We start from the raw sequence: 15896 nt of genomic DNA, 5'->3' as shown, positions 1-15896 counted from the left end.
TTGCTTCTGAAAGCTATTTCTCCTTAATCCAGGAATTTCATTCGTCGAGCACTGGGAACGTTCCATGCAGGATTTGTTACATTGAAATCCACAGGTTGTCACTTTGCTCTGGTAATGGCCACCAGCAGGGTGCTTATGCTTGGATGATGGACAAAATCTGATCATTGCTGTTTGGAGAGCATATTGAAAATGAGGGAATATTTTATTAGGAGAGAATCAAAGTTGGAAAATGCATAGCTTCACCAAATGAAGTCACCGTTGTTTCTGACAAACTTATCTCTGGATTATAGTATGCAAATGAAAGGCAGTAACTGAGTCGCTGGTTTTGTTTATTTTTTTTAACCCTTGAAGACTGGGGTAAGTAGCTGTTTAAACATATAGACCTCTCTTAATAATTTATTGCATACTCTCCCCATCACCAGGAGATGGAGGACACAGATAGCCCAAAGCGAAGCATTCGTGACAGCGGCTACATTGACAGCTGGGATTCTGAGCGCAGTGACTCCCTATCACCTCCCAGACATGCCAGAGATGATTCCTTTGATAGTCTGGAGTCATTTGGGTCACGGTCACAGCAGACTCCATCCCCAGATGTGATATTTAGAGGAAGTAGTGATGGTACGTACTGACAAAGTACCAAGAGCATATTTCCTATAAACAAATTAAGCAAATGTTATATGTCTGTAGTTATTAATGTCTGTCAATGCACAGGGATTAAAATGCTGAGTTGTATTCTAGACTCCCCTATCAGTCATTGGCAGGGATGTTGGAGGTTGCATTTATATAAAGAAATCTACTCTGTGGCATCTGAATGCTCTTTAATTGGCAATTAAGGATTTTAAACTTCAGAGCTATGGTTAAAAATAAAGAGGTTTAAAACTGAAATAAGGTGAGGCATTCTTCCAGAGGTGTCTCATACTTCTTTGTTAAACTAGGTTTGGGCAAGTTGACACATAATCATCCCATGAAACTTGTGTTGCTAGGAAGCCAAACTGTCTTACATTCATGTAATCTGTAATAGACCTGACTGATTAATGTGATATGACTGTGAATGTAATTTTATTTAAAAAAATGTTAAATAGTAATAACCTTATCTGTCTAAAAGGCCATTGACAAAAATCTGCTTCACTAGATTTCCTGCTTTTCTTTTCTTTTGTCTTTTCTCAACTGTAATATTTTTGGGCTTTTTGAAAAACTATTGTTGGTCCAATAAAAGTCAATGAATGTGAAAAGAAAACACCAGAAATGCCAGTAAGACTTTTAAGCAGAGATGGGATTACAAAGGGAGTTACCGTACTTTGTGTAAATGAAGAAAATGTACACCTAAGATGATTGAGTTTGCAAAATGAAGCATGTTACTGCTTTTGCCCTGGATAGTATTTCCAGACAGAATGTGTGAATGAGGAAATGGCAGCAGAAGGTTTCATTTTCAGCTGCTAGAGAAAATTGACAATAAAAGCAGCAGTTGGTTTGAAAAGGTTGGCTGATTTTGAGTAGCTTTAAGAGCATGTAACTGGTAACTGGCATGTCTGACAAACTAGATTATTGAAGAGGTAACCAGAAGGGTGAATGAAGATCTAGTCTTTAATTATTTCAAAGGATATGGATGACACTGGCAGACTGACATTTAGTGTCCATCCCTAATTTCTATTGCACTTTGTTAAATCTTCTCCTTTTTAAGGTATCCATAGAGACTTACTGCATTGCTAGCCAGTTTTGTCCTTTCTTATTAATCTTCCGGTCATACCCTGATTTATTTGTTTACATTCTGCCTAACTGAGTCTGGGAAATTAATAATGGAAAGCAAGGAGTTGCCAGATGAATTAAACAGATATTTTGCAATAGTCTTCATTACAGAGGATAGAAGTAATGTCCCAGGATTAGTTATAAATCAGGAATTGAAAAGGAAAGAGGAACTCAGCAAAGTTACGTTATCAGGGACGTGGTACTGAGCAAATTATTGGTGCTGTGGCTGAGAAGTCCCTGGGTACCGATGGACCTCATCCAAAAAAATAAAGTTGCTAGTGAGATGGTTGATGTCTTGGCTTAAATTTTCCAAAGTTCCCTAGATTCAGGGAAGATTCTATTAGATTGGAGAATAGTGAATACAACTTGTTGATTCAAGAAGTGGTGGTGGGAAGGTGAGATAACAACCAGGAAACTACAGGCCAGTTAGCAACTGTCGTAGCAAAAATGTTAGAAGCTGATATTAAAGATATTATACTAGGGCACTCAGAAGAATTCAAGGCCAGCAGAAATAGTCAATATGATTTTATGAAAGAAGAACATGTTTGACCAGTTTATTGAAGTTCTTTGAAGAAGTAATATACTGTGGATAAAAGTGAGTCGATGGTATACTAAAATTTCCAGAAGGCATTTGAGAAGATCAGTGGTTATTGTGGAATCTCTTAGTAAACAAGAAAAACTACTTTGTTGGTGGAAGATATGTCTGACAAATTGGAAGCAGAGATGGGTCTTTTGCTGGTTGCAAGATGAAACAAGTGGTGGGCTACTTGGATCAGTGCTGGGGCCTCATCTTTAAACAACTTATATTGTTAATTTCTCCTGAGAAGGTGGAAATGAGCTCCTTTCTTGAAGCACTGCCTTCCTTCTGGTGAAGGTACTTCCATTGTGGTATTAGATATGAAGTTGACGTGGTGGTTTTGATATAAAAACATAGCTTATCAGGAAATTTCAGAGGGCTACTAAGATTCAAAAGCATTGATGCATGTCTGGAGTTACTCTCGAGATAGGTAAGGATGGCAGATTTCCTTCCATAAAGGATATTAGTGAGTCAGATGGATTCTTAATGACAATTTGATAGTCTCATGATGTTAATAATACAATAATTTTTGAAGTCCAGACTTACTTAATTAACTGAACATTCACTGGTTGCCTTTGTGGGATTCAAACACTAGTCTACTTCTTCAGATTACTTCTCAAAAGTATACCCACTAACATATCAGAGCATGTTTGATATAATATTTATGAATTTGTCAAAGATTTTGACAAATTCATGTGAAGCAAATAAGAAAAATAAAAGCCAAGAGAAAGTGGTTTTGGAAAAGCCACCCCACCTCTCCCCAGACAGAACAGAGATAGAGTTCCCTTGGTCCTCACCTTTCACCTCACTGGTCTCTGCATCCAGCATATTATCTTTCGCCACTCCTGCCAGTTCCAACTGGATTCCATCACCAGTCATATCCTTCCCTCCCCAACCCTTTCTGTTTTCCACGGGCATCAATCTCTGTGACTTCCTGGTCCACTCATCCCTTCCCACCTACCCCTACAACAGTAGAAGTTGCTACACTTTTCTCTACAACTCTTCCCTCACCACCATCCAGGGACCTAAACAGCCCTTCCAGGTGAGGCAAAAATTCACGTTCACCTCCTCCAACCTGGTTTATTGCATTCAGTGCTCGCAATGAGGGCTCCTTTACATTGGCGAGACCAAGTGTAGACTAGGCAACTGTTTTGCAGAGCATTTGCACTTTGTACACAACGGTCATCTTTGAGCTTCTGGTTGCATGTCATTTGAACTCCCCATTCCCACAATGATCTGTCTGTCCTCGGCCTTCTCTACTGCCATGGTGACTAGGGGAACATCACCTCATATTCCATTTGGGTCACTAACATCCCAATGGTATGAATTTTGAATTTTCCAATTTCAGTTAATCTACTCCCTTCGTGTTCCTTTCCCACCACACCCAGTCTGCTCAGGATCTTTCTCCCTTAGTTCACCTTTTCCATCACTCCCCATCCTAGTTACCTGGACATCACCCTCCTCCACCTGGTTTCATCTGCCTATCACCCACATACCTATTACCTAGCTTTCTTCTTCTTTGGTTCATCTTTCCTATCCCCTCCCCCACCTGGTTCCACCTATCATCTAATCCGCCTTTCCCCATCCCCACTTGGCTCCGTCTGTCCATCATTCGCCACCCCCCGCCAACTGGTTCCAACTATTACCTTCCAGCATCTGCCTCACCTCTCCCTCTCACATCCATATACTGGCTATCTTTCCTCTACACCCTCAGTCCTGATGCAGAATCTCAACCCAAAACATTGATCATCCCTTTACCTGTGAAGTGACATAAGTACTGTGCTTTAGAGATAATGCATTAACCAGCCTAAGCACAATGGATTGAATTACTTTGTCCCAAAATTTCTGTGATTTCAAAGGAATTACTGATGCATTTCCAAATGCTTTTTAAATATGCTATGCATTTCTAGCTCTTCCAATCTCTCAAGAATTCAAGACTACCTCAATACACTGTCTCGAAAATGTCCAGGCAAATCCTTTTGCTATTCTGTGCTCCCTGATTACTGGCCTCTCATTTTGGGGAATAGTTCCTTCAATGTACTTGCGCTCTTTACCTTTTATAAATCTTTATTAAATCGACTGCCATCTTTCTCTGTCCAAATGGGGGGAGAAAAAACAAAAGGATATAATCTTTGTAACTAAAATTTTGCAGTCCTGATAAATCTCTGCACATTCCTAGGGTTAGAAGGGATGGTTTTGTATTTATTTGTTTGTATAGATTTAAGACATAGTACACAGAAAAATTATGGAATGTACCTGTGACTCCAGAAGTACATAACAAATGTTTTATCAAGGAATACTGCATTATCTAGCATCTTGGTCAAGGTCCAGTGATGCAATGTTCTGCACTGTGGAGTAAGAGGGCCTGGGTCTTTGCAAATGACTGCCCTCCCACTGTGGTTTCCAGCGAGTCGTTAGGAGCAGTTGTTAGAAGAAGACCAGGAAATTCCCTACAAAGAGATAAAGGCAAAATGAAACTGAGATGAACATATATAATTAGCCCTTATTATTGAAGTTATGATTGCCATCCTTCCTGTTGACATTTTTTCGCCACTTCTTAGAGAGCCAGAAAAAAAAGGAGAAAAATTCCAGGTTGGTTCAATATTTAATGGATGGAATGTGAGTGGGAACAAATTGTATCAATCATCGGGGTTAATCAGCTAGAGTCTGAAAGGAGGCAGATTAGATTTTTGGTTCCACTGGTTTCTAATTTCATTTAAGCATTGCTGAAATGTGTCACAGCAAAGTGATAGGTCAATTGCTGATGCCTTTTCTTTGGGTACTCCAAAAGGTCGTGGCAGTGATTCTGAATCGGATGTGACACAGAAGACACCTGATGTAAAGCGAGACGACATGTCCGTCAGACGGTCTTCCTATAACGAACCTAAATCATCCTTGCCTTTTAACCAATATCTACCCAACAAGCACAATCATACAGCTTACATGCCAGCACCTCTCCGAAAAAAGCGGGCAGAGCGGGGAGAAAATTACCGGAAGAGTTGGAGCAACACTACCTCACCTGTAGGAGCAGAACGCCCTTTCAGGTGGGTAACTGACATCATTAGATTATGTTGTATGAATTACAGGTATTAAGCAACATTCATAATGGAATCATATTAAAGTAGCACCATCAAATGCTCATTGATGGTGCTACTTTAATATGATTCCATTATGCTTGTTGATATTTTGAGTGATTGCAAGTTGATGGAAATGGTCCACAAAATACTCTTCCTAAACTGTGTCATCTCACAAATCTTAACAGTTTATTCTTGTGACTGACAAGCAAACAACATTCATGTGTATTTTCCCCCCACTGAAAATTGTTCATTGCCACCTTCGTGAATTCTGAACTGCAAGGCAGGAAATTGATGTGACTGCACTTGGAAATGGTTGAACTGTGGTAACTTAGTGTCAGTCTGCCAAGTGAATTTTAGTGTTACAGGTTTAGATGTATTCAGCATTGCCCAGCTTGTTTGAGAAAAATTCCCAAATAACAGCAAACCATCCTGGCCTTCAAAGAGATGGATTTGATCTTTATTCAGATTTGGTGAAACAGATCTGCCTTCAACTTAAAAGTTATAAATTTAGGTTGCATGGTTTAGTGTTCTGGAATTCCTGCTCTGGCTAGGCTTCAGTTGGCCACTATCATAATTATATAAGAGATCATCCCTGTTGGTTGCTGACATCTGGGATGACAGGTCATGATCTCAAATGATATCAAGAATAAAATTTGTTGACATAAATGGTTTGTGATAATCTGTAACTGATAATGTAAATTAAGTGATTAAGGTCCATTGCATTTTTGCCCTTAATATATCTTGTATAACTCGATAGTCATAGTCATCCTGAGCCTATACAAGAAGAACGCAGTGAAGAATCCTCTCAGGGTGAAGATTTTGCTGAGTCATCATCTACATTTTCCAAATCTCAAGCGATTAATGATTCCAAGCCAGCAGTAAAGTTTGAACTGGCTCCTGCTGAGGATGCTGGTGGCCTTGAGAACCAGTTACGAGCTTGTCTGGCAGAAGACCCTGGGCTCAGAGCATCCAAAGAATGTACAAGATGGGAGGGGAAAGACGAAGAGGAAGTGAAGAAGTTGAAAAGAATTCAGAAAGCTGGTATCACGGTCATGCCAGCATCTGAGAGATACCGCAGGTCAGCAATGTGCTGTAGAACTCTCATAGAGGTGAAGTAAAGGCATGATGTGTTGTTAGCATAGTGGGCTTTATTATACCATGGTGTTCTTTGAGAATTTTGTAAACCATAATTAGGCTTTAAATTAGAACTTTCTGATAAATACTGTTTGCCACAAGTAGACCTCAATCTAATGAAATTTGAAGACAATTGATTAAAATATTTAAAACATTTTTAAAAATTGAAAATTCATCTTAAAGATTTTGTTATCGAATGTTAATTTTAAGGTAATGATTTTGAATCATTGACTTTGACATGGTATAATAGGAATAAGTGATGAGGCTGAGGAATGTGTTTGTGTAACCCCAGTATGCTGGCTGATACTCATTTTGGCTTTGTATTTTTGGACATATTCATCATACACACATCAAGCAATATTTTCTGCATGACTGTATTCAAGTTCCTCAAATAACATGCTGTGTGAATACTTCAATCACATTAGATTGTACTGAAGACACTGCTTTGTACTTATCCAAAGATTACAGAGCAGGCTTACTCATCTTGGCATGATATCACTAGACAACCAACAGTTTGATAGAAGTATTGATTTTTTTTATTTCTGTGGATGTAGCAACATAACCCTGTCACCAATTAATAAATACATTTTAATAACACATTTTGGTTTGGCATGTCCAGGAGATGACAGGGATTTTGTACACGTTCTCACTCCTGGCTCCAAACTGTGCTACAAAGACACATATTGGAAATGTTAATCATGGAAATTAATGAGGGGATGAAGTCTACATGCTCAGATTCCCAAAGTATATTCCCAGTGAATGGGTTTGGGGACAGAAATTCAGAAAATTGTCTTTAGTAAAAATAAACATGCATTACAAAATAAACAGAGAGGAATGAGGTGCTGTCACATAAATGAACAGCAGATGTTCATTTATTATATATGAAGGATAACTTTGTAAACTTCATGCTCATATGGAGCTTCATCTGTAGGGAGTTCATTTGGGATTTTGGGATAGATGTTCCATGTTCAGGATATTGCTGAGCACCATCTGACCAGATTTGTTTTAAACATCCAGTTACACATGACTCTCCGCAGGACCACAAAGTTGGAAACTATCCCAAAGAGTAATCTGTAGTGTGAACATACGAACATACGAATTAGGAGCAAGGGTCAGCCACTCAGCCTCTCAAACCCAGTCCACCTTTAATAAGGTCATGGATGATCTGATTGCAACCTCAGCTCCACATTCCTGACTACCCACTGTAATAGTTCCCCTCTTGCTTAACAAGAATGTATCTTCCACTGCCTTAAAATAATTATAGCCTCTGCTCCCACCATCCTCTGAAAAAGAGAGTTCCAAAGAATTAAGACTATCTGAAAGAAAAAAAATTATCTCATCTCTGTAGTCAGTGGCCTACCCTTTAGTTTTAAAAGTGCCCCTAGTTGATCTCTCTGCATCCACCCTGTCAAGATCCTAAGTGATCTTGTATGTTTCAATGAAGTCACCCTTCACTAGTCTAAGCAGGTACATACATAGCCTATCCAATCCTTCCTCATAAGCCAACCTGTTCACTCCAAATATTGATTAATAAATCTTCTCTGAACTGCATCTGACATTAAAGTCCTTCCTTAAGTAAGGGAACCAATAGTTCACACAGATTCTTCAATTCTTTCATCCTAAAAGTGTCAACACATGTATTGTGACAAGCCTTACTCAATTTTCAGGGACATTAATCTTTGTACCAGCAAATATATGTTATTCTTTATGCATTATTTATATATGCAAATTAACTACAAATCTTTTACAAAGTAATAGTAATGGAGTTCCACTGTTTTTAGGACCTTGAAAGTTGATGGTGCTGCACCTGTATTACAGGGATACAATGGGCACCTTAGGGTCCAGCTGGTGGTAGTGCTAGTGTGCACATGTTTATTCTGTGCCATGAGTACTAAACTAGATTGGGTTGATCTAAGTTGTACTTAAATAAGGATGCTGTGTTTCTTGTAGGGCCTTTTTTTGACATTGAACTCTCTCTCTGCATCTGATTTTTTAATGATAAAATCACCATACAAATGATGTCAATAACTGCTTTATTCAAAGGGCTTATCCATTCCATCTGGGTTAGTCACAGTTAAATACTCGTGAACTGCTTATTAATGTTTCTAGGCCATTTGTTTTATATATTCTGAGCTCCTTCACATGGATACTTGCTTGTGGGGACAACTTTGCGCTGGTGCTGGGCTATTTCAGTTTGTTTCCATTACAGATGAGTTTTCCAGTGAGTCTGCCTTTGGACCTAGGAGCCAAGACACAGCTGGGCAGAAACCTGTCTAGGCTGTCAGCAGAGGCTCTGTGATCATCATAGTCCTGTCTGTGGAACTGACCATGCCCCACAATGGACAGAATGGTTTCTATGCTTTGCATGACACAACAAGAAAAGTTAGAAGTGAGCTCTTTCCTGCACTAAGCAAGTTTGCTGGCAGGCCACCCTATGTACCTAGAATTTCTTGATCAATTACTCTCCACCTTCCTCAGTAGCTTGGGCTCTTGAAGTCTCTACTTGACCATTTGTAACAGAGCTAGTACATGTTTTTGCCAACTGGCAATTGAGGCATCCTATCATCTTACTTCTGCACACATAGCTGTTGACTTGCCACATGACAACTTCTCTTTTAGCCTACCCTGTAAAGTTGGTACATTGGCAATCTTAGGGACCACCACATCTACAGGAAAACTGGCCTTGTCTTCTTGCATTATCCAATGGTGAAAGTAGCAACAATTTGCAATGCAGGTTGTGTAGGATGAGATGTAAATAGGCAAGGAGAAAGAGGTTAAACTCCAAAGACAACATTTCCAACAAAGGCATGCACTCCCAACCAGCTTCTCTCTTCTGTCTGTGAGAGAGAGAGAGAGACATAGCTTCCTTCTCCTGTAAGGAACAGCCATGGTATTGTTTTGAGAAGGGACTCAGGGAAAAAACCTTGGCTGTATGGGGGAGGGAGCTGCAAAGATTTGCAGTGTGGTCAACATATCAATATTGGAGTAGGAATGTGCATATGGAAGTATGATGATTGTAGAAGGTAAAGGTGAGCAAGTGAGCCAGAAGCTGTTAGAAAATATTAGGACAGGTAAGTCCCCAGGGCCTGACGGAATATTCCCCAGGCTGCTCCGTGAGGCGAGGGAGGAGATTGCTGAGCCTTTGGCTAGGATCTTTGAGTCCTCGTTGTCCACAGGAATGGTACCGGAGGATTGGAGGGTGGCAAATGTTGTCCCCTTATTCAAAAAAGGTAGTAGAGATAGTCCAGGGAATTATAGACCAGTGAGCCTTACGTCTGTGGTGGGCAAGCTGTTGGAAAGGATTCTTAGAGATAGGATCTATGGGCATTTAGAGAATCATGATCTGATCAGGGACAGCCAACATGGCTTTATGAAGGGCAGATCATGTCTCACAAGCCTGATAGGGTTCTTTGAGGAGGTGACCAGGAAGATTGATGAGGGTAGTGCAGTGGATGTGGTCTACATGGATTTTAGAAAGGCATTTGACAAGGTTCCACATGGTAGGCTTCTTCAGAAGGTCAGAGGGCATGGGATCCAGGGAAGCTTGGCCGTGTGGATTCAGAATTGGCTTACCTGCAGAAAGCAGAGGGTTGTGGTGGAGGGAGTGCATTCAGTTTGGAGGGCTGTGACTAGTGGTGTCCCAAAAGGATCGGTTCTGGGACCTCTGCTTTTCGTAATTTTTATTAATGACTTGGATGAGGGGGTAAAAGGGTGGGTTGGCAAGTTTGCAGATGACACAAAGATAGGTGGTGCTGTGGATCGTGTAGAGGATTGTCAAAGATTGCAGAGGGACATTGATAGGATGCAGAGCTGGGCTGAGAAGTGGCAGATGGAGTTCAATCTGGAGAAGTATGAGGTGGTACACTTTGGAAGGACAAACTCCAAGGCAGAATACAAAGTTAATGGCAGGATTCTTGGTAGTGTGGAGGAGCAGAGGGATCTGGGGGTTCATATCCACAGATCCCTGAAAGTTGCCTCACAGGTGGATAGGGTAGTTAAGAAAGCTTATGGGGTGTTAGCTTTCATAAGTCGAAGGATCAAGTTTAAGAGCCACGAGGTAATGATGCAGCTCTACAAAACTCTGGTTAGACCACACTTAGGGTACTGTGTCCAGCTCTGGTCACCTCATTATAGGAAGGGTTGGAAAGGGTGCAGAGGAGATTTACCAGGATGCTGCCTGGATTAGAGAGTATGGATTATGAGGAAAGACTAAGGGAGCTAGAGCTTTACTCTTTGGAGAGAAGGAGGATGAGAGGAGACATGATAGAGGTGTACAAAATATTAAGAGGAATAGATAGAGTGGACAGCCAGCACCTCTTTCCCAGGGCACCAATGCTCAATACAAGAGGGCATGGCTTTAAAGTAATTGGTGGGAAGTTCAAGGGAGATATCAGAGGAAGGTTTTTTAACCAGAGGGTGGTTGGTGCATGGAATGCGCTGCCTGGGGCAGTAGTGGAGGCAGGTACATTGGTCAAATTTAAGAGATTACTAGGTAAGCATATGGAGGAATTTAAAATAGGAGGATATGTGGGAGGAAAGGGTTAGATAGTATTAGGTGAGATTTAAAGGTCGGCACAACATTGTGGGCCGAAGGGCCTGTATTGTGCTGTACTGTTCTATGTTCTAAGTCTGAGCATTGGGGTATTCTTATATTAGCACTCTGCTGAAGTTAATTAAAACATTTTTAGCATTTCAGGCATATCTCAATGGTTCAGCTTCTGCTGTTGACCACTTCTGTGACACTCTCCAACAATTAGTAGAGGTTTGTCTTTGTACTGCCAGGAAGAGGTGGTGGTGGTGGGGTTGTGGGAAGGGGTGGGGAGATAGTTGCAGTGGGGTAAAGGATTTCACTCCTCCTATCCACTGCCTTGACTTACTCCTCAGCACAGCATCAATCTCTCTCGATCCTGTTTCTGAAATTTCTCTGCAGTTTCCAGCCATGGGGTACCATCCCTTTAAAATGGTGTTTAGAGACAACAATTTCCCACCTACTCACACTCGCCCACCCCTACTCCTCAATTAGCAACACAAGCTGAACACCTTCCATATTATAATGAAACGTCAATGTCATTGTCCCTGTTCCCCCAAGAACAGACACATGCAGTATCACCTTGCCTCCTGCCTGTCTTCTGTTGGATTGGATCAGATTTCAAGGACCATTTGTTCACAGATGTGCCCTACGATTCAGCCTGTAGTGATACTGAACTATAACTTGTATATCGCAGCACATGTGCTTTATCACATTGACAGATGGCTGCATTTCATTAACAGTCGTGGGGAAATTAATTCCTGTATGTATTTAGTATAATTCTAACTGATTGACACTAACTGTTATCAGTGATTGCATCAGCTATTACCAAGACCCTTACAATTTGTTTTAGCTATGAGTTGCATAACAAATATTGAAGAGTCCTAAGAAACTTGAGAGTAAAATTTTCCAAGATTTTGTGGCATTCCATGGACAGAAAACAGCTTGTCAAATAAAAGAAATTGCTGGTACTCAATTGGAAGCAGAAGACAGAAAATCACTGGTGATACACTTTCTAAATTGCTCTCTGTGCGAGGCACCAGCAATGCTGCAGCATCTTGGAAAACCAAGCTTGTAGTGGCACAGTGCCACAAAACATTTGAGCATGAAAGTGGAGTTAAAGTTGTAGAGGACTGTTTGTGGAAAATAGCACGAGGAAGAAAAATCTTTTAAAATACTGATGGTTGGGCTTCTTGATTAGTGAGTGATGCTAACGGCACGGACTCTTTGCCTTGCTGCAAAATGCTTTTCGTTCTTTTAGATAACAAATATTCATGACCTTTTACCTCTGTGGTAGACAAAAACAACAGCAAGAAAGCAGTGGGCAAACCAGTCCAGATATCATCCTCCGTAGGGAGAATACATTTTTAACAAGCTATCAGGACGATTCCGAGTCCGAGGAGGAGGATCAGAAAGTTCCAGATCTTGAGAAAGATGACTTCGCTCTGAGGAAGGCTCAGCTCCATCAATGCAAGCCCAAGGCAGTGGTCAATCAGTTCTTAGCCAGACCGTGCACGAAGAAGGATAGAGAGCTCTGGGCGAGTATCAAGCATTCCTCATGTAGAGCTGATGGAGCTTCACAAAGACAAGAGCAGAAAATGGAGAGGTGTGCCTTAAGTCACCTACAAACTATATATATAGCTTACTACCTACTCTTCTATTCACTTTCTAACCACAGACAGCTGGTCAATTTGGAATGAGAAATGGTTCTCAAGGGCGATCTATTCCTTTTTTTGGGGTAATAAGTTTGTCAGTGGGTACATTCCACCTGCTGCCTGCCTGAACTAAGTCAGTAGCCCAGATGTTTGCATGCATAGTGCCCTTATTTCTCTGTGCTGCCCATATAAAACTTAATTGGAATGTAATTTTCATATTTTACATCTCCTTATGACATAGAAGGCTATTCAGTCCATTGATGAAAGACACGATGATGCTGGAGGAACTCAGCGGGCCAGGCAGCATCCGTGGAGAAAAGCAGGCGGTCAACATTTCAGATCAGGACCCTTCTTCAGGACTGAAGATAGGAAAAGGGGAAGCCCAATATATAGGAGGGAAATGCAGAGCGGTGATAGGTGGAAAAAAGAGGGGAGGTGGGGTGGGCACAGGGTGGTGATAGGTAGATGCAGGCAAGAGATAGTGATAGGCAGGTGCAGGGAGGAGAGGAGAGCAGATCCACTGGGGGATGGGTCAAAGGTAAGGAGGAGAAAAGGGGGTAGAAAAAAGAGAGGCTAGGAAAGGGGAAAAAAGGGGCATGGTTGGGGGGATTACATAAAGTGGGAGAATTCAATGTTTATGCTGTTAGTTTGCAAAGGTTCCAAGCTGGAAAATGAGGTGCTGTTCCTCCAGTTTGCGCTTGTACTTCTTCTGGCAGTGGAGGAGGCTGAGAACTGACATATCTGTGATGGAGTGGGAGGAGGATTTGAAGTGACTGGCAACAGGGAGATGCAGAGAGTTGTGAACACAGCTCATCACATCACAAACACAAGCCTCCTCTCCATGTCTATACTTCTTGCTGCCTTGGTAAAGCTGCCAGCATAATCAAAGACCCCACCCACCCGGGACATTCTCTCTTTCGACCCCCCCCCCCCCCTCCCCTGACCCATCAGGCAGAAGATACAAAAGCCTGAAAGCATGTACCACCAGGCTCAAGAACAGCTTCTATCCTGCTGTTATAAGACCACTGAAGGGTTCCCTGGTACAATAAGATGGACTCTTGACCTCACAATCTACCTTGTTATGACCTTGCACCTTTTTGTCTGCCTGCACTGCACTTTCTCTGTAAGTGCAGGTGTTCTGCGAAACGGTTACCTAGTAGTGTCACTAAGGTGCAAGGTCCTGACAAGGTACAAGGTAGATTCAGTAGTCTTATAACAGTGGGATAGAAGCTGTCCTTGAGCCTGGTGGTACATGCTTTCAGGTTTTGTATCTTCTGCCCAACTGAGGGGGGGTGGGGGAGAGAATGCTGGGGAGTGGGGGGGGGGGGGGTGGTCTGTGATTATGCTGGGCTGCTTGACCAAGGCAGAAAGAAGTATAGATAGAGCCCATGGAGGGGAGGCTGGTGTTCATGATGTGATGAGCTATGTCCACAACTCTGCAGTTTCTTGTGGTCATGGGCAGAGCAGTTGCTAAACCAAGCTATGGTGTATCCAGATAGGATGCTTTCTATGGTGCATTGATAAAAATTGGTGTGGGTCAAATGGGATATGCCAAATTTCTTCAGCCTCCTGAGGAAGTAGAGGTGCTGGTGAGCTTTTGTGGTTGTGGTGTCTACGTGGTTGGACAGGACAAGCTATTGGTGATGTTCACTCCTAGGAACTTGAAGCTCTCAACCCTCTCGACCTCAGTACTTATCCAACTTCATATGATTTCATTTCCAATATTCTGCAACTAACAGTCTCTGTGTTCCCAGTCTAACATACTACAGAAACTGGTGCACACCTTGAAATTTCACTTATCTATTTGTTTTCTGCCTTCTCACTTTTTTTCTGTGTTTTTTTACCCCCTCCATTGACTTGCGTGCAATTGTTCAGCAAAAGTCACACTCAGGCTGCAGAGAGTGAAGTTATTATCCCTCAGGAAGCAGGCGTGATGCTGAAGTCACAGCAAAAGAATGGGCACAAAGACGAAGAGCAGGGGAAAGGCCCAGATATAGAGCGTGATGATCTGGCTCGGCGAAAGGCCCTGGTTGGCTTTACCAATCGGCAAGAGCCTCACACCTTCATTCATTCCTCTATCACATCAGCTGATATGGAAATATGGGAGAGGCTCAAGCTTTCCACTGATACCAGGTTGTTACCAATCTCCCAATCTGTTGTTGTAGTTATACTTACGTTGTATTTTTTCATATTATTCAGCTATTGAGTTTTATGTTATTTTTTAATCTAATTAGAAACATAAAATTACATATTAAAAAATAATAATTACCTGTGCAAAGACTCAGCTACTTCTAATGCATGTTTTTAGTTTTAATATGACCATATTAAATCTAGCAATAACGATTAGTGTGGTGTTGACATCAACAAATTGTCCATAATTTAAAGAAACAAAGCATTGCATAAACTCTACTACATATTATGTTGTTTAACCTAAAGCATTTCTTCAAGGAACACTGAGCCGCTTTTTAATAAGAAAAAACAAAGTTACCTACTTCCAAACCCAGTCACCAATGGAAGACTGTTCTTGCTGATTAATATTTTGTTTGGAATCTGTTTCATTTTAACCACATCGAAGGTTTTCATCACTTTGCTCTTTTAATGCTGGTTTTAAGGATACAAAGTGAAATAAACAGGGCTGTTCCCAACTGTTTAGTATCCATAGAGGAATAACATAACAACTGGTTGTTAATGAGTTGGTTGTGTTGGAGAGGCAGAAGCACATGGCTGTGTGAAGTAAAAGTTTCCCCATTGTAATAGAAGTGCTCTGATGAGCTACCGGGGAAGAGAGTAAGCAGTGTTACTCTATATTCAGCCCTACAGCCCTAAAGCACCAACAACAATTACCTTGATCATGAACCATTAACTTTCTCTTTGTAATTTTTCTTAATCAGGTAGCCTATGAAGTGATCCCAATGGTAGTAATCACTGCATTCCTCCACATGGATGGCTCCTGAAATGCAAATATTGTTCTGGTTAATTCAGGCAGTCAAATAGACAACCTAATTATGGATGAATACCCTTTTATCCTTAAAAATATAACCCTCCAGTATTACTTCACACCAGTCTGCTTCAATGATAAGCACACCTGTTATCTAGTAGAATAAAATTCCTGCCTTTGTCAATGTTACTGAAAGGGCACATACCTCATATCTGTATTTACTCTTTCCAAATAAATCTCA

The 15896-nt window shown here is 41.2% G+C and overlaps 1 protein-coding gene across 7 annotated transcripts in view; it reads left to right on the top strand.

Moving 5' to 3' along the window:
- Window positions 1-15896, top strand: part of LOC127566568 (LIM and calponin homology domains-containing protein 1-like) — a 277152-nt gene that overhangs the window by 194044 nt on the left and 67212 nt on the right. For 6 of the 7 annotated variants that reach the window (XM_052008998.1, XM_052009028.1, XM_052009008.1 and 3 more), the window contains 2 exons: window positions 423-618; window positions 5115-5367. In XM_052008998.1, the coding sequence (XP_051864958.1) occupies window positions 423-618; window positions 5115-5367 (449 nt within the window). Of the gene's footprint in view, window positions 1-422; window positions 619-5114; window positions 5368-6451; window positions 6479-14592; window positions 14851-15896 lie in introns of those variants that run through there. The other variant, XM_052009048.1, reaches the window with a different exon arrangement.

This window comes from Pristis pectinata, chromosome 2 (genome assembly GCF_009764475.1).
Source record: "Pristis pectinata isolate sPriPec2 chromosome 2, sPriPec2.1.pri, whole genome shotgun sequence".
NCBI lineage: Eukaryota > Metazoa > Chordata > Chondrichthyes > Rhinopristiformes > Pristidae > Pristis > Pristis pectinata.
This window is presented reverse-complemented; position numbering and strand designations above follow the sequence as displayed.